The 23,485-nt window shown below is 36.7% G+C and overlaps 1 protein-coding gene across 1 annotated transcript; it reads right to left on the reverse strand.

Moving 5' to 3' along the window:
* Positions 1-277: 277 nt before the first annotated feature.
* LOC139959157 (uncharacterized) lies at positions 278-1,863 on the reverse strand. The gene is made up of 5 exons (XM_071956754.1): positions 1,857-1,863; positions 1,690-1,728; positions 1,314-1,367; positions 563-811; positions 278-291 (listed from the first exon to the last, which is right to left on the reverse strand). The coding sequence occupies exons 1-5, from the start codon at positions 1,861-1,863 to the stop codon at positions 278-280; spliced, it is 363 nt and encodes a 120-aa protein (XP_071812855.1).
* Positions 1,864-23,485: the final 21,622 nt, after the last annotated feature.

Below are 23,485 nucleotides of genomic sequence, written 5' to 3' on the forward strand. Positions count from 1 at the left end.
ACAATATAGTCCATTTAACATCACAACATACATTATTAATTGCTAGGCTTAGTTCACTCTTCCACCAGATGATCGTAATATGTAATATAAATAGAAAAGTTACCAACCTCCAGTAGTTGTAGCTTCTGTGGTGGTTGTTGGAGTAGCTAAAAATTGAAAATGGGATTCAGATGTTTCTTAATAAAAATCTCATTATTTCCTTCTTCTTTGGGGTATATAGCATATCTATTAGTGTTGGCTAATTATAATGTAAATTGTTCCATTTGTGTATTACAATTCATGCTACTAAAACTGATGGGAAAACTCAGAAAAGCAAAGTGAACAACAGAAATTTTGTCTCAAAACATAAAGCAAGTCGTCTTTCCATGTAACTATGGCAATCATCTATGAATTAACCTATCAATAGTTAAATTCAGCTGTAATAACTCACCACAAATCTTCACAGTTATCATTTCTTCGTCGAGAGTAATGCCAGACACCAGTAATACGACTTTGTTGATAGCAAATGTTGGCAGCTTTTCTGTAATCGAGTCTGCCTGTCCAAATTCTACAGGAGTTTCACCATCATCATTTTTGATCAGCACATACTCAGAAGTGTCCGAACGCACCACCACAACCTTTATGGTAGCACCCTCCGGGATGCCTTCTCTCAGGTTCAATGTCATCGGAATTCCACCTTCTCCAAGGTTCAAGGTGTATACTTCCACGTCTGTCAGAGTTTCAGAAACTGAGTCGGCTATCTCTTGGGCATCATCAGCAGCTACAGCACTCAACTGGCCGGTCACTACTTTGATGTTTGCTTCTTCACAAGCTGTGGGGTCAAAAATTCAAAAATCATTTCATTTCAATCATCATAGTTCAATCATGTCTTAACAGAAAAAATACAGAAACAATCATATGGTGTAACCCTACCTTCAGCTAAACCATCCAGTCTAACCTACGTTATATACACTTAGCAAGTTTTCATTATCTAAGATGGCTCAATTTCATCAGTCGTCCTCCGATATTCACAGGAAAAGTTGCAATGTTTACTAAGTAGCAACTATCACCCAGAGACAATCTCACTTTAATTCATTACAAAGTATAAACTTCCTTTCAACATCAGTCTCACCCTGACTAACACCACAAACTCATAACATAACAAATTAACCAATGTGTCTGCATAATATTTGTCATTGTCAGATGTTTTTCTGTTGATTTGATAGTTGAGATCCCCAAATTTGGAAACAAAGAGGTCACTCTAACCCTAATGTTATGGTATGACAGTACATCTCAAAGCTTTCAACAGAACAGTGACTGAATTTGATAATTACCTAGAGTGGTTGTACTCTCTTCAGTAGTTTCCTCTAATGTAGTTGTCGAGGGAGCTGAAAGAGGAAAATGTAAAGTAATCAGTCATTCTCCAAAAACTTCTTTTAATACTCAACAAGACTCAAACTGTACAATATATATGATGTCAAAATCAGGGGGTAGCTCTGCAAACTCTAACCTGAAAAACTGCATAAATCATTCAAGCAACCAAACCACTATTGCTGTTCATGTGCAAGGCCAATATACATGATGAAATATCTTCTTGAATGAGTGACACAACAATATAGTCCATTTAACATCACAACATACATTATTAATTGCTAGGCTTAGTTCACTCTTCCACCAGATGATCGTAATATAAATAGAAAAGTTACCAACCTCCAGTAGTTGTAGCTTCTGTGGTGGTTGTTGGAGTAGCTAAAAATTGAAAATGGGATTCAGATGTTTCTTAATAAAAATCTCATTATTTCCTTCTTCTTTGGGGTATATAGCATATCTATTAGTGTTGGCTAATTATAATGTAAATTGTTCCATTTGTGTATTACAATTCATGCTACTAAAACTGATGGGAAAACTCAGAAAAGCAAAGTGAACAACAGAAATTTTGTCTCAAAACATAAAGCAAGTCGTCTTTCCATGTAACTATGGCAATCATCTATGAATTAACCTATCAATAGTTAAATTCAGCTGTAATAACTCACCACAAATCTTCACAGTTATCATTTCTTCGTCGAGAGTAATGCCAGACACCAGTAATACGACTTTGTTTATAGCAAATGTTGGCAGCTTTTCTGTAATCGAGTCTGCCTGTCCAAATTCTACAGGAGTTTCACCATCATCATTTTTGATCAGCACATACTCAGAAGTGTCCGAACGCACCACCACAACCTTTATGGTAGCACCCTCCGGGATGCCTTCTCTCAGGTTCAATGTCATCGGAATTCCACCTTCTCCAAGGTTCAAGGTGTATACTTCCACGTCTGTCAGAGTTTCAGAAACTGAGTCGGCTATCTCTTGGGCATCATCAGCAGCTACAGCACTCAACTGGCCGGTCACTACTTTGATGTTTGCTTCTTCGCAAGCTGTGGGGTCAAAAATTCAAAAATCATTTCATTTCAATCATCATAGTTCAATCATGTCTTAACAGAAAAAATACAGAAACAATCATATGGTGTAACCCTACCTTCAGCTAAACCATCCAGTCTAACCTACGTTATATACACTTAGCAAGTTTTCATTATCTAAGATGGCTCAATTTCATCAGTCGTCCTCCGATATTCACAGGAAAAGTTGCAATGTTTACTAAGTAGCAACTATCACCCAGAGACAATCTCACTTTAATTCATTACAAAGTATAAACTTCCTTTCAACATCAGTCTCACCCTGACTAACACCACAAACTCATAACATAACAAATTAACCAATGTGTCTGCATAATATTTGTCATTGTCAGATGTTTTTCTGTTGATTTGATAGTTGAGATCCACAAATTTGGAAACAAAGAGGTCACTCTAACCCTAATGTTATGGTATGACAGTACATCTCAAAGCTTTCAACAGAACAGTGACTGAATTTGATAATTACCTAGAGCGGTTGTACTCTCTTCAGTAGTTTCCTCTGTTGTAGTTGTCGAGGGAGCTTAAAGAGGAAAATGTAAAGTAATCAGTCATTCTCCAAATACTTATTTTAATACTCAACAAGACTCTACTACGTTGTACAATATATATGTCGAAATCAGGGGGTAGCTCTGCAAACTTTAACCTGAAAACCTGCAGAAATCATTCAAGCAGGGGGTATGTTTGCAAACAAACCTCTACTGCTGTTCATGTGCAAGGCCAATATACATGATGACATATCTTCTTGAATAAGTAACACAATAATATAGTTCATTTAACCTCATAAATTGCTAAGCTTAGTTCCCTCTTCCACCAGATGTACCTGCAGAGCAAGCCTCCTTTCAACATAGGAATCAGTGGCAGATCTTCTTTTTCATTATCTTGTAATAGTAATGCATCTTCTAGATGACATAATACTCCCAACAGCTACAGCATCTATGGTGTTATTGCACTCCCTACTTCAGTCAATCACATTTTATGCCCCTTATGTATCTACTGCCAAAATCCTCAGTTTCACATTGCTCAATTGATTATCATCCTTTCACATCCAAAATCTTCAAACTTAGAATAAAAGTTTCTGTAATTAAAGATAATAACAGTACTGCATTTGCTTCCAACAAGTTCAATCTGCAAGAAACTTTGGTACCAAATCCAAAACTTTGACACAATCAATTGCAGTGGATATGGATCGTAATATGTCATATGAATAGAAAAAGTTACCAACCTCCAGTAGTCGTAGCTTCTGTGGTGGTTGCTAAAAGTTAAAATGGGATTCAGGTGTTATATAATAAAATCTCATAATTTCCTTCTTCTTTGGGGTATATAGCATATCTATTAGTGTTCACTGATTATAATGTAAACTGTTCCATTTGTGTATTACATTTCATGCTACTAAAACTGAGAGGAAAAGTCAGAAAAGCAAAGTGAACAACAGAAATATTGCCTCAAAACATAAAGAAAGTGGTCTTTCCATGTAACTATGGCAATCATCTATGAATTAAACTATCATTAGTTAAAACTCAGATGTAATAACTCACCACAAATCTTCACGGTTATCATTTCTTCGCCGAGAGTAATGCCAGACACCAGTAATACGACTTTGTTTATAGCAAATGTTGGCAGCTTTTCTGTAATCGAGTCTGCCTGTCCAAATTCTACAGGAGTTTCCCCATCATCATTTTTGATCAGCACATACTCAGAAGTGTCCGAACGCACCACCACAACCTTTAAGGTAGCACCCTCCGGGATGCCTTCTCTCAGGTTCAATGTCATCGGAATTCCACCTTCTCCAAGGTTCAAGGTGTATACTTCCACGTCTGTCAGAGTTTCAGAAACTGAGTCGGCTATCTCTTGGGCATCATCAGCAGCTACAGCACTCAACTGGCCGGTCACTACTTTGATGTTTGCTTCTTCGCAAGCTGTGGGGTCAAAAATTCAAAAATCATTTCATTTCAATCATCATAGTTCAATCATGTCTTAACAGAAAAAATACAGAAACAATCATATGGTGTAACCCTACCTTCAGCTAAACCATCCAGTCTAACTTACGTTATATACACTTAGCAAGTTTTCATTATCTAAGATGGCTCAATTTCATCAGTCGTCCTCCGATATTCACAGGAAAAGTTGCAATGTTTACTAAGTAGCAACTATCACCCAGAGACAATCTCACTTTAATTCATTACAAAGTATAAACTTCCTTTCAACATCAGTCTCACCCTGACTAACACCACAAACTCATAAAATAAACAAATTAACCAATGTGTCTGCATAATATTTGTCATTGTCAGATGTTTTTCTGTTGATTTGATAGTTGAGATCCCCAAATTTGGAAACAAAGAGGTCACTCTAACCCTAATGTTATGGTATGACAGTACATCTCAAAGCTTTCAACAGAACAGTCACTGAATTTGATAATTACCTAGAGTGGTTGTACTCTCTTCAGTAGTTTCCTCTGTTGTAGTTGTCGAAGGAGCTGAAAGAGGAAAATGTAAAGTAATCAGTCATTCTCCAAATACTTCTTCTAATACTCAACAAGACTCTAGGCTGTACAATATATATGATGTCTAAATCAGGGGGTAGCTCTGCAAACTCTAACCTGAAAAACTGCATAAATCATTCAAGCAGGGTATGTTTGCAACCAAACCACTATTGCTGTTCACGTGCAAGGCCAATATACATGATGAAATATCTTCTTGAATGAGTGACACAACAATATAGTCCATTTAACATCACAACATACATTATTAATTGCTAGGCTTAGTTCACTCTTCCACCAGATGATCGTAATATGTAATATCAATAGAAAAGTTACCAACCTCCAGTAGTCGTAGCTTCTGTGGTGGTTGTTGGAGTAGCTAAAAATTGAAAATGGGATTCAGATGTTTCTTAATAAAAATCTCATTATTTCCTTCTTCTTTGGGGTATATAGCATATCTATTAGTGTTGGCTAATTATAATGTAAATTGTTCCATTTGTGTATTACAATTCATGCTACTAAAACTGACGGGAAAACTCAGAAAAGCAAAGTGAACAACAGAAATTTTGTCTCAAAACATAAAGCAAGTCGTCTTTCCATGTAACTATGGCAATCATCTATGAATTAACCTATCAATAGTTAAATTCAGCTGTAATAACTCACCACAAATCTTCACAGTTATCATTTCTTCGTCGAGAGTAATGCCAGACACCAGTAATACGACTTTGTTTATAGCAAATGTTGGCAGCTTTTCTGTAATCGAGTCTGCCTGTCCAAATTCTACAGGAGTTTCACCATCATCATTTTTGATCAGCACATACTCAGAAGTGTCCGAACGCACCACCACAACCTTTACGGTAGCACCCTCCGGGATGCCTTCTCTCAGGTTCAATGTCATCGGAATTCCACCTTCTCCAAGGTTCAAGGTGTATACTTCCACGTCTGTCAGAGTTTCAGAAACTGAGTCGGCTATCTCTTGGGCATCATCAGCAGCTACAGCACTCAACTGGCCGGTCACTACTTTGATGTTTGCTTCTTCGCAAGCTGTGGGGTCAAAAATTCAAAAATCATTTCATTTCAATCATCATAGTTCAATCATGTCTTAACAGAAAAAATACAGAAACAATCATATGGTGTAACCCTACCTTCAGCTAAACCATCCAGTCTAACTTACGTTATATACACTTAGCAAGTTTTCATTATCTAAGATGACTCAATTTCATCAGTCGTCCTCCGATATTCACAGGAAAAGTTGCAATGTTGACTAAGTAGCAACTATCACCCAGAGACAATCTCACTTTAATTCATTACAAAGTATAAACTTCCTTTCAACATCAGTCTCACCCTGACTAACACCACAAACTCATAACATAACAAATTAACCAATGTGTCTGCATAATATTTGTCATTGTCAGATGTTTTTCTGTTGATTTGATAGTTGAGATCCCCAAATTTGGAAACAAAGAGGTCACTCTAACCCTAATGTTATGGTATGACAGTACATCTCAAAGCTTTCAACAGAACAGTGACTAAATTTGATAATTACCTAGAGTGGTTGTACTCTCTTCAGTAGTTTCCTCTGTTGTAGTTGTCGAGGGAGCTTAAAGAGGAAAATGTAAAGAAATCAGTCATTCTCCAAATACTTCTTCTAATACTCAACAAGACTCTAAACTGTACAATATATATGATGTCTAAATCAGGGGGTAGCTCTGCAAACTCTAACCTGAAAAACTGCATAAATCATTCAAGCAGGGTATGTTTGCAACCAAACCACTATTGCTGTTCATGTGCAAGGCCAATATACATGATGAAATATCTTTTTGAATGAGTGACACAACAATATAGTCCATTTAACATCACAACATACATTATTAATTGCTAGGCTTAATTCACTCTTCCACCAGATGATCGTAATATGTAATATCAATAGAAAAGTTACCAACCTCCAGTAGTTGTAGCTTCTGTGGTGGTTGTTGGAGTAGCTAAAAATTGAAAATGGGATTCAGATGTTTCTTAATAAAAATCTCATTATTTCCTTCTTCTTTGGGGTATATAGCATATCTATTAGTGTTGGCTAATTATAATGTAAATTGTTCCATTTGTGTATTACAATTCATGCTACTAAAACTGATGGGAAAACTCAGAAAAGCAAAGTGAACAACAGAAATTTTGTCTCAAAACATAAAGCAAGTCGTCTTTCCATGTAACTATGGCAATCATCTATGAATTAACCTATCAATAGTTAAATTCAGCTGTAATAACTCACCACAAATCTTCACAGTTATCATTTCTTCGTCGAGAGTAATGCCAGACACCAGTAATACGACTTTGTTGATAGCAAATGTTGGCAGCTTTTCTGTAATCGAGTCTGCCTGTCCAAATTCTACAGGAGTTTCACCATCATCATTTTTGATCAGCACATACTCAGAAGTGTCCGAACGCACCACCACAACCTTTATGGTAGCACCCTCCGGGATGCCTTCTCTCAGGTTCAATGTCATCGGAATTCCACCTTCTCCAAGGTTCAAGGTGTATACTTCCACGTCTGTCAGAGTTTCAGAAACTGAGTCGGCTATCTCTTGGGCATCATCAGCAGCTACAGCACTCAACTGGCCGGTCACTACTTTGATGTTTGCTTCTTCGCAAGCTGTGGGGTCAAAAATTCAAAAATCATTTCATTTCAATCATCATAGTTCAATCATGTCTTAACAGAAAAAATACAGAAACAATCATATGGTGTAACCCTACCTTCAGCTTAACCATCCAGTATAACTTACGTTATATACACTTAGCAAGTTTTCATTATCTAAGATGGCTCAATTTCATCAGTCGTCCTCCGATATTCACAGGAAAAGTTGCAATCTTTACTAAGTAGCAACTATCACCCAGAGACAATCTCACTTTAATTCATTACAAAGTATAAACTTCCTTTCAACATCAGTCTCACCCTGACTAACACCACAAACTCATAAAATAAACAAATTAACCAATGTGTCAGCAAAATATTTGTCATTGTCAGATGTTTTTCTGTTGATTTGATAGTTGAGATCCCCAAATTTGGAAACAAAGAGGTCACTCTAACCCTAAGGTTATGGTATGACAGTACATCTCAATGCTTTCAACAGAACAGTCACTGAATTTGATAATTACCTAGAGTGGTTGTACTCTCTTCAGTAGTTTCCTCTGTTGTAGTTGTCGAGGGAGCTTAAAGAGGAAAATGTAAAGTAATCAGTCATTCTCCAAAAACTTCTTCTAATACTCAACAAGACTCTAAACTGTACAATATATATGATGTCTAAATCAGGGGGTAGCTCTGCAAACTCTAACCTGAAAAACTGCATAAATCATTCAAGCAGGGTATGTTTGCAACCAAACCACTATTGCTGTTCATGTGCAAGGCCAATATACATGATGAAATATCTTCTTGAATGAGTGACACAACAATATAGTCCATTTAACATCACAACATACATTATTAATTGCTAGGCTTAGTTCACTCTTCCACCAGATGATCGTAATATGTAATATAAATAGAAAAGTTACCAACCTCCAGTAGTCGTAGATTCTGTGGTGGTTGTTGGAGTAGCTAAAAATTGAAAATGGGATTCAGATGTTTCTCAATAAAAATCTCATTATTTCATTCTTCTTTGGGGTATATAGCATATCTATTAGTGTTGGCTAATTATAATGTAAATTGTACCATTTGTGTATTACAATTCATGCTACTAAAACTGACGGGAAAAGTCAGAAAAGCAAAGTGAACAACAGAAATTTTGTCTCAAAACATAAAGCAAGTCGTCTTTCCATGTAACTATGGCAATCATCTATGAATTAACCTATCAATAGTTAAATTCAGCTGTAATAACTCACCACAAATCTTCACAGTTATCATTTCTTCGTCGAGAGTAATGCCAGACACCAGTAATACGACTTTGTTGATAGCAAATGTTGGCAGCTTTTCTGTAATCGAGTCTGCCTGTCCAAATTCTACAGGAGTTTCACCATCATCATTTTTGATCAGCACATACTCAGAAGTGTCCGAACGCACCACCACAACCTTTATGGTAGCACCCTCCGGGATGCCTTCTCTCAGGTTCAATGTCATCGGAATTCCACCTTCTCCAAGGTTCAAGGTGTATACTTCCACGTCTGTCAGAGTTTCAGAAACTGAGTCGGCTATCTCTTGGGCATCATCAGCAGCTACAGCACTCAACTGGCCGGTCACTACTTTGATGTTTGCTTCTTCGCAAGCTGTGGGGTCAAAAATTCAAAAATCATTTCATTTCAATCATCATAGTTCAATCATGTCTTAACAGAAAAAATACAGAAACAATCATATGGTGTAACCCTACCTTCAGCTTAACCATCCAGTCTAACTTACGTTATATACACTTAGCAAGTTTTCACTATCTAAGATGGCTCAATTTCATCAGTCGTCCTCCGATATTCACAGGAAAAGTTGCAATCTTTACTAAGTAGCAACTATCACCCAGAGACAATCTCACTTTAATTCATTACAAAGTATAAACTTCCTTTCAACATCAGTCTCACCCTGACTAACACCACAAACTCATAAAATAAACAAATTAACCAATGTGTCTGAAAATATTTGTCATTGTCAGATGTTTTTCTGTTGATTTGATAGTTGAGATCCCCAAATTTGGAAACAAAGAGGTCACTCTAACCCTAAGGTTATGGTATGACAGTACATCTCAATGCTTTCAACAGAACAGTCACTGAATTTGATAATTACCTAGAGTGGTTGTACTCTCTTCAGTAGTTTCCTCTGTTGTAGTTGTCGAGGGAGCTTAAAGAGGAAAATGTAAAGTAATCAGTCATTCTCCAAAAACTTCTTCTAATACTCAACAAGACTCTAAACTGTACAATATATATGATGTCTAAATCAGGGGGTAGCTCTGCAAACTCTAACCTGAAAAACTGCATAAATCATTCAAGCAGGGTATGTTTGCAACCAAACCACTATTGCTGTTCATGTGCAAGGCCAATATACATGATGAAATATCTTCTTGAATGAGTGACACAACAATATAGTCCATTTAACATCACAACATACATTATTAATTGCTAGGCTTAGTTCACTCTTCCACCAGATGATCGTAATATGTAATATAAATAGAAAAGTTACCAACCTCCAGTAGTCGTAGATTCTGTGGTGGTTGTTGGAGTAGCTAAAAATTGAAAATGGGATTCAGATGTTTCTTAATAAAAATCTCATTATTTCATTCTTCTTTGGGGTATATAGCATATCTATTAGTGTTGGCTAATTATAATGTAAATTGTTCCATTTGTGTATTACAATTCATGCTACTAAAACTGACGGGAAAAGTCAGAAAAGCAAAGTGAACAACAGAAATTTTGTCTCAAAACATAAAGCAAGTCGTCTTTCCATGTAACTATGGCAATCATCTATGAATTAACCTATCAATAGTTAAATTCAGCTTTAATAACTCACCACAAATCTTCACAGTTATCATTTCTTCGTCGAGAGTAATGCCAGACACCAGTAATACGACTTTGTTTATAGCAAATGTTGGCAGCTTTTCTGTAATCGAGTCTGCCTGTCCAAATTCTACAGGAGTTTCACCATCATCATTTTTGATCAGCACATACTCAGAAGTGTCCGAACGCACCACCACAACCTTTATGGTAGCACCCTCCGGGATGCCTTCTCTCAGGTTCAATGTCATCGGAATTCCACCTTCTCCAAGGTTCAAGGTGTATACTTCCACGTCTGTCAGAGTTTCAGAAACTGAGTCGGCTATCTCTTGGGCATCATCAGCAGCTACAGCACTCAACTGGCCGGTCACTACTTTGATGTTTGCTTCTTCGCAAGCTGTGGGGTCAAAAATTCAAAAATCATTTCATTTCAATCATCATAGTTCAATCATGTCTTAACAGAAAAAATACAGAAACAATCATATGGTGTAACCCTACCTTCAGCTAAACCATCCAGTCTAACCTACGTTATATACACTTAGCAAGTTTTCATTATCTAAGATGGCTCAATTTCATCAGTCGTCCTCCGATATTCACAGGAAAAGTTGCAATGTTTACTAAGTAGCAACTATCACCCAGAGACAATCTCACTTTAATTCATTACAAAGTATAAACTTCCTTTCAACATCAGTCTCACCCTGACTAACACCACAAACTCATAACATAACAAATTAACCAATGTGTCTGCATAATATTTGTCATTGTCAGATGATTTTCTGTTGATTTGATAGTTGAGATCCACAAATTTGGAAACAAAGAGGTCACTCTAACCCTAAGGTTATGGTATGACAGTACATCTCAAAGCTTTCAACAGAACAGTCACTGAATTTGATAATTACCTAGAGTGGTTGTACTCTCTTCAGTAGTTTCCTCTGTTGTAGTTGTCGAGGGAGCTTAAAGAGGAAAATGTAAAGTAATCAGTCATTCTCCAAAAACTTCTTCTAATACTCAACAAGACTCTAAACTGTACAATATATATGATGTCTAAATCAGGGGGTAGCTCTGCAAACTCTAACCTGAAAAACTGCATAAATCATTCAAGCAGGGTATGTTTGCAACCAAACCACTATTGCTGTTCATGTGCAAGGCCAATATACATGATGAAATATCTTCTTGAATGAGTGACACAACAATATAGTCCATTTAACATCACAACATACATTATTAATTGCTAGGCTTAGTTCACTCTTCCACCAGATGATCGTAATATGTAATATCAATAGAAAAGTTACCAACCTCCAGTAGTTGTAGCTTCTGTGGTGGTTGCTGGAGTAGCTAAAAATTGAAAATGGGATTCAGATGTTTCTTAATAAAAATCTCATTATTTCCTTCTTCTTTGGGGTATATAGCATATCTATTAGTGTTGGCTAATTATAATGTAAATTGTTCCATTTGTGTATTACAATTCATGCTACTAAAACTGATGGGAAAACTCAGAAAAGCAAAGTGAACAACAGAAATTTTGTCTCAAAACATAAAGCAAGTCGTCTTTCCATGTAACTATGGCAATCATCTATGAATTAACCTATCAATAGTTAAATTCAGCTGTAATAACTCACCACAAATCTTCACAGTTATCATTTCTTCGTCGAGAGTAATGCCAGACACCAGTAATACGACTTTGTTGATAGCAAATGTTGGCAGCTTTTCTGTAATCGAGTCTGCCTGTCCAAATTCTACAGGAGTTTCACCATCATCATTTTTGATCAGCACATACTCAGAAGTGTCCGAACGCACCACCACAACCTTTATGGTAGCACCCTCCGGGATGCCTTCTCTCAGGTTCAATGTCATCGGAATTCCACCTTCTCCAAGGTTCAAGGTGTATACTTCCACGTCTGTCAGAGTTTCAGAAACTGAGTCGGCTATCTCTTGGGCATCATCAGCAGCTACAGCACTCAACTGGCCGGTCACTACTTTGATGTTTGCTTCTTCGCAAGCTGTGGGGTCAAAAATTCAAAAATCATTTCATTTCAATCATCATAGTTCAATCATGTCTTAACAGAAAAAATACAGAAACAATCATATGGTGTAACCCTACCTTCAGCTAAACCATCCAGTCTAACCTACGTTATATACACTTAGCAAGTTTTCACTATCTAAGATGGCTCAATTTCATCAGTCGTCCTCCGATATTCACAGGAAAAGTTGCAATGTTTACTAAGTAGCAACTATCACCCAGAGACAATCTCACTTTAATTCATTACAAAGTATAAACTTCCTTTCAACATCAGTCTCACCCTGACTAACACCACAAACTCATAACATAACAAATTAACCAATGTGTCTGCATAATATTTGTCATTGTCAGATGTTTTTCTGTTGATTTGATAGTTGAGATCCACAAATTTGGAAACAAAGAGGTCACTCTAACCCTAATGTTATGGTATGACAGTACATCTCAAAGCTTTCAACAGAACAGTGACTGAATTTGATAATTACCTAGAGTGGTTGTACTCTCTTCAGTAGTTTCCTCTGTTGTAGTTGTCGAGGGAGCTTAAAGAGGAAAATGTAAAGTAATCAGTCATTCTCCAAATACTTATTTTAATACTCAACAAGACTCTACTACGTTGTACAATATATATGTCGAAATCAGGGGGTAGCTCTGCAAACTTTAACCTGAAAACCTGCAGAAATCATTCAAGCAGGGGGTATGTTTGCAAACAAACCTCTACTGCTGTTCATGTGCAAGGCCAATATACATGATGACATATCTTCTTGAATAAGTAACACAATAATATAGTTCATTTAACCTCATAAATTGCTAAGCTTAGTTCCCTCTTCCACCAGATGTACCTGCAGAGCAAGCCTCCTTTCAACATAGGAATCAGTGGCAGATCTTCTTTTTCATTATCTTGTAATAGTAATGCATCTTCTAGATGACATAATACTCCCAACAGCTACAGCATCTATGGTGTTATTGCACTCCCTACTTCAGTCAATCACATTTTATGCCCCTTATGTATCTACTGCCAAAATCCTCAGTTTCACATTGCTCAATTGATTATCATCCTTTCACATCCAAAATCTTCAAACTTAGAATAAAAGTTTCTGTAATTAAAGATAATAACAGTACTGCATTTGCTTCCAACAAGTTCAATCTGCAAGAAACTTTGGTACCAAATCCAAAACTTTGACACAATCAATTGCAGTGGATATGGATCGTAATATGTCATATGAATAGAAAAAGTTACCAACCTCCAGTAGTCGTAGCTTCTGTGGTGGTTGCTAAAAGTTAAAATGGGATTCAGGTGTTATATAATAAAATCTCATAATTTCCTTCTTCTTTGGGGTATATAGCATATCTATTAGTGTTCACTGATTATAATGTAAACTGTTCCATTTGTGTATTACATTTCATGCTACTAAAACTGAGAGGAAAAGTCAGAAAATCAAAGTGAACAACAGAAATATTGCCTCAAAACATAAAGAAAGTGGTCTTTCCATGTAACTATGGCAATCATCTATGAATTAAACTATCATTAGTTAAAACTCAGATGTAATAACTCACCACAAATCTTCACGGTTATCATTTCTTCGCCGAGAGTAATGCCAGACACCAGTAATACGACTTTGTTTATAGCAAATGTTGGCAGCTTTTCTGTAATCGAGTCTGCCTGTCCAAATTCTACAGGAGTTTCCCCATCATCATTTTTGATCAGCACATACTCAGAAGTGTCCGAACGCACCACCACAACCTTTAAGGTAGCACCCTCCGGGATGCCTTCTCTCAGGTTCAATGTCATCGGAATTCCACCTTCTCCAAGGTTCAAGGTGTATACTTCCACGTCTGTCAGAGTTTCAGAAACTGAGTCGGCTATCTCTTGGGCATCATCAGCAGCTACAGCACTCAACTGGCCGGTCACTACTTTGATGTTTGCTTCTTCGCAAGCTGTGGGGTCAAAAATTCAAAAATCATTTCATTTCAATCATCATAGTTCAATCATGTCTTAACAGAAAAAATACAGAAACAATCATATGGTGTAACCCTACCTTCAGCTAAACCATCCAGTCTAACTTACGTTATATACACTTAGCAAGTTTTCATTATCTAAGATGGCTCAATTTCATCAGTCGTCCTCCGATATTCACAGGAAAAGTTGCAATGTTTACTAAGTAGCAACTATCACCCAGAGACAATCTCACTTTAATTCATTACAAAGTATAAACTTCCTTTCAACATCAGTCTCACCCTGACTAACACCACAAACTCATAAAATAAACAAATTAACCAATGTGTCTGCATAATATTTGTCATTGTCAGATGTTTTTCTGTTGATTTGATAGTTGAGATCCCCAAATTTGGAAACAAAGAGGTCACTCTAACCCTAATGTTATGGTATGACAGTACATCTCAAAGCTTTCAACAGAACAGTCACTGAATTTGATAATTACCTAGAGTGGTTGTACTCTCTTCAGTAGTTTCCTCTGTTGTAGTTGTCGAAGGAGCTGAAAGAGGAAAATGTAAAGTAATCAGTCATTCTCCAAATACTTCTTCTAATACTCAACAAGACTCTAGGCTGTACAATATATATGATGTCTAAATCAGGGGGTAGCTCTGCAAACTCTAACCTGAAAAACTGCATAAATCATTCAAGCAGGGTATGTTTGCAACCAAACCACTATTGCTGTTCACGTGCAAGGCCAATATACATGATGAAATATCTTCTTGAATGAGTGACACAACAATATAGTCCATTTAACATCACAACATACATTATTAATTGCTAGGCTTAGTTCACTCTTCCACCAGATGATCGTAATATGTAATATCAATAGAAAAGTTACCAACCTCCAGTAGTCGTAGCTTCTGTGGTGGTTGTTGGAGTAGCTAAACATTGAAAATGGGATTCAGATGTTTCTTAATAAAAATCTCATTATTTCCTTCTTCTTTGGGGTATATAGCATATCTATTAGTGTTGGCTAATTATAATGTAAATTGTTCCATTTGTGTATTACAATTCATGCTACTAAAACTGACGGGAAAACTCAGAAAAGCAAAGTGAACAACAGAAATTTTGTCTCAAAACATAAAGCAAGTCGTCTTTCCATGTAACTATGGCAATCATCTATGAATTAACCTATCAATAGTTAAATTCAGCTGTAATAACTCACCACAAATCTTCACAGTTATCATTTCTTCGTCGAGAGTAATGCCAGACACCAGTAATACGACTTTGTTTATAGCAAATGTTGGCAGCTTTTCTGTAATCGAGTCTGCCTGTCCAAATTCTACAGGAGTTTCACCATCATCATTTTTGATCAGCACATACTCAGAAGTGTCCGAACGCACCACAACAACCTTTACGGTAGCACCCTCCGGGATGCCTTCTCTCAGGTTCAATGTCATCGGAATTCCACCTTCTCCAAGGTTCAAGGTGTATACTTCCACGTCTGTCAGAGTTTCAGAAACTGAGTCGGCTATCTCTTGGGCATCATCAGCAGCTACAGCACTCAACTGGCCGGTCACTACTTTGATGTTTGCTTCTTCGCAAGCTGTGGGGTCAAAAATTCAAAAATCATTTCATTTCAATCATCATAGTTCAATCATGTCTTAACAGAAAAAATACAGAAACAATCATATGGTGTAACCCTACCTTCAGCTAAACCATCCAGTCTAACTTACGTTATATACACTTAGCAAGTTTTCATTATCTAAGATGACTCAATTTCATCAGTCGTCCTCCGATATTCACAGGAAAAGTTGCAATGTTGACTAAGTAGCAACTATCACCCAGAGACAATCTCACTTTAATTCATTACAAAGTATAAACTTCCTTTCAACATCAGTCTCACCCTGACTAACACCACAAACTCATAACATAACAAATTAACCAATGTGTCTGCATAATATTTGTCATTGTCAGATGTTTTTCTGTTGATTTGATAGTTGAGATCCCCAAATTTGGAAACAAAGAGGTCACTCTAACCCTAATGTTATGGTATGACAGTACATCTCAAAGCTTTCAACAGAACAGTCACTGAATTTGATAATTACCTAGAGTGGTTGTACTCTCTTCAGTAGTTTCCTCTGTTGTAGTTGTCGAAGGAGCTGAAAGAGGAAAATGTAAAGTAATCAGTCATTCTCCAAATACTTCTTCTAATACTCAACAAGACTCTAGGCTGTACAATATATATGATGTCTAAATCAGGGGGTAGCTCTGCAAACTCTAACCTGAAAAACTGCATAAATCATTCAAGCAGGGTATGTTTGCAACCAAACCACTATTGCTGTTCACGTGCAAGGCCAATATACATGATGAAATATCTTCTTGAATGAGTGACACAACAATATAGTCCATTTAACATCACAACATACATTATTAATTGCTAGGCTTAGTTCACTCTTCCACCAGATGATCGTAATATGTAATATAAATAGAAAAGTTACCAACCTCCAGTAGTCGTAGCTTCTGTGGTGGTTGTTGGAGTAGCTAAAAATTGAAAATGGGATTCAGATGTTTCTTAATAAAAATCTCATTATTTCCTTCTTCTTTGGGGTATATAGCATATCTATTAGTGTTGGCTAATTATAATGTAAATTGTTCCATTTGTGTATTACAATTCATGCTACTAAAACTGACGGGAAAAGTCAGAAAAGCAAAGCGAACAACAGAAATTTTGTCTCAAAACATAAAGCTAGTCGTCTTTCCATGTAACTATGGCAATCATCTATGAATTAACCTATCAATAGTTAAATTCAGCTGTAATAACTCACCACAAATCTTCACAGTTATCATTTCTTCGTCGAGAGTAATGCCAGACACCAGTAATACGACTTTGTTTATAGCAAATGTTGGCAGCTTTTCTGTAATCGAGTCTGCCTGTCCAAATTCTACAGGAGTTTCACCATCATCATTTTTGATCAGCACATACTCAGAAGTGTCCGAACGCACCACCACAACCTTTATGGTAGCACCCTCCGGGATGCCTTCTCTCAGGTTCAATGTCATCGGAATTCCACCTTCTCCAAGGTTCAAGGTGTATACTTCCACGTCTGTCAGAGTTTCAGAAACTGAGTCGGCTATCTCTTGGGCATCATCAGCAGCTACAGCACTCAACTGGCCGGTCACTACTTTGATGTTTGCTTCTTCGCAAGCTGTGGGGTCAAAAATTCAAAAATCATTTCATTTCAATCATCATAGTTCAATCATGTCTTAACAGAAAAAATACAGAAACACTCATATGGTGTAACCCTACCTTCAGCTTAACCATCCAGTCTAACTTACGTTATATACACTTAGCAAGTTTCCATTATCTAAGATGGCTCAATTTCATCAGTCGTCCTCCGATATTCACAGGAAAAGTTGCAATCTTTACTAAGTAGCAACTATCACCCAGAGACAATCTCACTTTAATTCATTACAAAGTATAAACTTCCTTTCAACATCAGTCTCACCCTGACTAACACCACAAACTCATAAAATAAACAAATTAACCAATGTGTCTGAAAATATTTGTCATTGTCAGATGTTTTTCTGTTGATTTGATAGTTGAGATCCCCAAATTTGGAAACAAAGAGGTCACTCTAACCCTAAGGTTATGGTATGACAGTACATCTCAATGCTTTCAACAGAACAGTCACTGAATTTGATAATTACCTAGAGTGGTTGTACTCTCTTCAGTAGTTTCCTCTGTTGTAGTTGTCGAGGGAGCTTAAAGAGGAAAATGTAAAGTAATCAGTCATTCTCCAAAAACTTCTTCTAATACTCAACAAGACTCAAAACTGTACAATATATATGATGTCTAAATCAGGGGGTAGCTCTGCAAACTCTAACCTGAAAAACTGCATAAATCATTCAAGCAGGGTATGTTTGCAACCAAACCACTATTGCTGTTCATGTGCAAGGCCAATATACATGATGAAATATCTTCTTGAATGAGTGACACAACAATATAGTCCATTTAACATCACAACATACATTATTAATTGCTAGGCTTAGTTCACTCTTCCACCAGATGATCGTAATATGTAATATAAATAGAAAAGTTACCAACCTCCAGTAGTCGTAGATTCTGTGGTGGTTGTTGGAGTAGCTAAAAATTGAAAATGGGATTCAGATGTTTCTCAATAAAAATCTCATTATTTCATTCTTTTTTGGGGTATATAGCATATCTATTAGTGTTGGCTAATTATAATGTAAATTGTACCATTTGTGTATTACAATTCATGCTACTAAAACTGACGGGAAAAGTCAGAAAAGCAAAGTGAACAACAGAAATTTTGTCTCAAAACATAAAGCAAGTCGTCTTTCCATGTAACTATGGCAATCATCTATGAATTAACCTATCAATAGTTAAATTCAGCTGTAATAACTCACCACAAATCTTCACAGTTATCATTTCTTCGTCGAGAGTAATGCCAGACACCAGTAATACGACTTTGTTGATAGCAAATGTTGGCAGCTTTTCTGTAATCGAGTCTGCCTGTCCAAATTCTACAGGAGTTTCACCATCATCATTTTTGATCAGCACATACTCAGAAGTGTCCGAACGCACCACCACAACCTTTATGGTAGCACCCTCCTGGATGCCTTCTCTCAGGTTCAATGTCATCGGAATTCCACCTTCTCCAAGGTTCAAGGTGTATACTTCCACGTCTGTCAGAGTTTCAGAAACTGAGTCGGCTATCTCTTGGGCATCATCAGCAGCTACAGCACTCAACTGGCCGGTCACTACTTTGATGTTTGCTTCTTCGCAAGCTGTGGGGTCAAAAATTCAAAAATCATTTCATTTCAATCATCATAGTTCAATCATGTCTTAACAGAAAAAATACAGAAACAATCATATGGTGTAACCCTACCTTCAGCTTAACCATCCAGTCTAACTTACGTTATATACACTTAGCAAGTTTTCATTATCTAAGATGGCTCAATTTCATCAGTCGTCCTCCGATATTCACAGGAAAAGTTGCAATCTTTACTAAGTAGCAACTATCACCCAGAGACAATCTCACTTTAATTCATTACAAAGTATAAACTTCCTTTCAACATCAGTCTCACCCTGACTAACACCACAAACTCATAAAATAAACAAATTAACCAATGTGTCTGCAAAATATTTGTCATTGTCAGATGTTTTTCTGTTGATTTGATAGTTGAGATCCCCAAATTTGGAAACAAAGAGGTCACTCTAACCCTAAGGTTATGGTATGACAGTACATCTCAATGCTTTCAACAGAACAGTCACTGAATTTGATAATTACCTAGAGTGGTTGTACTCTCTTCAGTAGTTTCCTCTGTTGTAGTTGTCGAGGGAGCTTAAAGAGGAAAATGTAAAGTAATCAGTCATTCTCCAAAAACTTCTTCTAATACTCAACAAGACTCTAAACTGTACAATATATATGATGTCTAAATCAGGGGGTAGCTCTGCAAACTCTAACCTGAAAAACTGCATAAATCATTCAAGCAGGGTATGTTTGCAACCAAACCACTATTGCTGTTCATGTGCAAGGCCAATATACATGATGAAATATCTTCTTGAATGAGTGACACAACAATATAGTCCATTTAACATCACAACATACATTATTAATTGCTAGGCTTAGTTCACTCTTCCACCAGATGATCGTAATATGTAATATAAATAGAAAAGTTACCAACCTCCAGTAGTCGTAGATTCTGTGGTGGTTGTTGGAGTAGCTAAAAATTGAAAATGGGATTCAGATGTTTCTTAATAAAAATCTCATTATTTCCTTCTTCTTTGGGGTATATAGCATATCTATTAGTGTTGGCTAATTATAATGTAAATTGTTCCATTTGTGTATTACAATTCATGCTACTAAAACTGACGGGAAAAGTCAGAAAAGCAAAGTGAACAACAGAAATTTTGTCTCAAAACATAAAGCAAGTCGTCTTTCCATGTAACTATGGCAATCATCTATGAATTAACCTATCAATAGTTAAATTCAGCTTTAATAACTCACCACAAATCTTCACAGTTATCATTTCTTCGTCGAGAGTAATGCCAGACACCAGTAATACGACTTTGTTTATAGCAAATGTTGGCAGCTTTTCTGTAATCGAGTCTGCCTGTCCAAATTCTACAGGAGTTTCACCATCATCATTTTTGATCAGCACATACTCAGAAGTGTCCGAACGCACCACCACAACCTTTATGGTAGCACCCTCCGGGATGCCTTCTCTCAGGTTCAATGTCATCGGAATTCCACCTTCTCCAAGGTTCAAGGTGTATACTTCCACGTCTGTCAGAGTTTCAGAAACTGAGTCGGCTATCTCTTGGGCATCATCAGCAGCTACAGCACTCAACTGGCCGGTCACTACTTTGATGTTTGCTTCTTCGCAAGCTGTGGGGTCAAAAATTCAAAAATCATTTCATTTCAATCATCATAGTTCAATCATGTCTTAACAGAAAAAATACAGAAACAATCATATGGTGTAAACCTACCTTCAGCTAAACCATCCAGTCTAACCTACGTTATATACACTTAGCAAGTTTTCATTATCTAAGATGGCTCAATTTCATCAGTCGTCCTCCGATATTCACAGGAAAAGTTGCAATCTTTACTAAGTAGCAACTATCACCCAGAGACAATCTCACTTTAATTCATTACAAAGTATAAACTTCCTTTCAACATCAGTCTCACCCTGACTAACACCACAAACTCATAACATAACAAATTAACCAATGTGTCTGCATAATATTTGTCATTGTCAGATGTTTTTCTGTTGATTTGATAGTTGAGATCCACAAATTTGGAAACAAAGAGGTCACTCTAACCCTAAGGTTATGGTATGACAGTACATCTCAATGCTTTCAACAGAACAGTCACTGAATTTGATAATTACCTAGAGTGGTTGTACTCTCTTCAGTAGTTTCCTCTGTTGTAGTTGTCGAGGGAGCTTAAAGAGGAAAATGTAAAGTAATCAGTCATTCTCCAAAAACTTCTTCTAATACTCAACAAGACTCTAAACTGTACAATATATATGATGTCTAAATCAGGGGGTAGCTCTGCAAACTCTAACCTGAAAAACTGCATAAATCATTCAAGCAGGGTATGTTTGCAACCAAACCACTATTGCTGTTCATGTGCAAGGCCAATATACATGATGAAATATCTTCTTGAATGAGTGACACAACAATATAGTCCATTTAACATCACAACATACATTATTAATTGCTAGGCTTAGTTCACTCTTCCACCAGATGATCGTAATATGTAATATAAATAGAAAAGTTACCAACCTCCAGTAGTCGTAGATTCTGTGGTGGTTGTTGGAGTAGCTAAAAATTGAAAATGGGATTCAGATGTTTCTTAATAAAAATCTCATTATTTCATTCTTCTTTGGGGTATATAGCATATCTATTAGTGTTGGCTAATTATAATGTAAATTGTTCCATTTGTGTATTACAATTCATGCTACTAAAACTGATGGGAAAACTCAGAAAAGCAAAGTGAACAACAGAAATTTTGTCTCAAAACATAAAGCAAGTCGTCTTTCCATGTAACTATGGCAATCATCTATGAATTAACCTATCAATAGTTAAATTCAGCTGTAATAACTCACCACAAATCTTCACAGTTATCATTTCTTCGTCGAGAGTAATGCCAGACACCAGTAATACGACTTTGTTTATAGCAAATGTTGGCAGCTTTTCTGTAATCGAGTCTGCCTGTCCAAATTCTACAGGAGTTTCACCATCATCATTTTTGATCAGCACATACTCAGAAGTGTCCGAACGCACCACCACAACCTTTATGGTAGCACCCTCCGGGATGCCTTCTCTCAGGTTCAATGTCATCGGAATTCCACCTTCTCCAAGGTTCAAGGTGTATACTTCCACGTCTGTCAGAGTTTCAGAAACTGAGTCGGCTATCTCTTGGGCATCATCAGCAGCTACAGCACTCAACTGGCCGGTCACTACTTTGATGTTTGCTTCTTCGCAAGCTGTGGGGTCAAAAATTCAAAAATCATTTCATTTCAATCATCATAGTTCAATCATGTCTTAACAGAAAAAATACAGAAACAATCATATGGTGTAACCCTACCTTCAGCTAAACCATCCAGTCTAACCTACGTTATATACACTTAGCAAGTTTTCATTATCTAAGATGGCTCAATTTCATCAGTCGTCCTCCGATATTCACAGGAAAAGTTGCAATCTTTACTAAGTAGCAACTATCACCCAGAGACAATCTCACTTTAATTCATTACAAAGTATAAACTTCCTTTCAACATCAGTCTCACCCTGACTAACACCACAAACTCATAACATAACAAATTAACCAATGTGTCTGCATAATATTTGTCATTGTCAGATGTTTTTCTGTTGATTTGATAGTTGAGATCCACAAATTTGGAAACAAAGAGGTCACTCTAACCCTAAGGTTATGGTATGACAGTACATCTCAATGCTTTCAACAGAACAGTCACTGAATTTGATAATTACCTAGAGTGGTTGTACTCTCTTCAGTAGTTTCCTCTGTTGTAGTTGTCGAGGGAGCTTAAAGAGGAAAATGTAAAGTAATCAGTCATTCTCCAAAAACTTCTTCTAATACTCAACAAGACTCTAAACTGTACAATATATATGATGTCTAAATCAGGGGGTAGCTCTGCAAACTCTAACCTGAAAAACTGCATAAATCATTCAAGCAGGGTATGTTTGCAACCAAACCACTATTGCTGTTCATGTGCAAGGCCAATATACATGATGAAATATCTTCTTGAATGAGTGACACAACAATATAGTCCATTTAACATCACAACATACATTATTAATTGCTAGGCTTAGTTCACTCTTCCACCAGATGATCGTAATATGTAATATAAATAGAAAAGTTACCAACCTCCAGTAGTTGTAGCTTCTGTGGTGGTTGTTGGAGTAGCTAAAAATTGAAAATGGGATTCAGATGTTTCTTAATAAAAATCTCATTATTTCATTCTTCTTTGGGGTATATAGCATATCTATTAGTGTTGGCTAATTATAATGTAAATTGTTCCATTTGTGTATTACAATTCATGCTACTAAAACTGATGGGAAAACTCAGAAAAGCAAAGTGAACAACAGAAATTTTGTCTCAAAACATAAAGCAAGTCGTCTT

The sequence above is a fragment of the Apostichopus japonicus genome, chromosome 18 (assembly GCF_037975245.1).
Source record: "Apostichopus japonicus isolate 1M-3 chromosome 18, ASM3797524v1, whole genome shotgun sequence".
NCBI classification, from domain to species: domain Eukaryota; kingdom Metazoa; phylum Echinodermata; class Holothuroidea; order Aspidochirotida; family Stichopodidae; genus Apostichopus; species Apostichopus japonicus.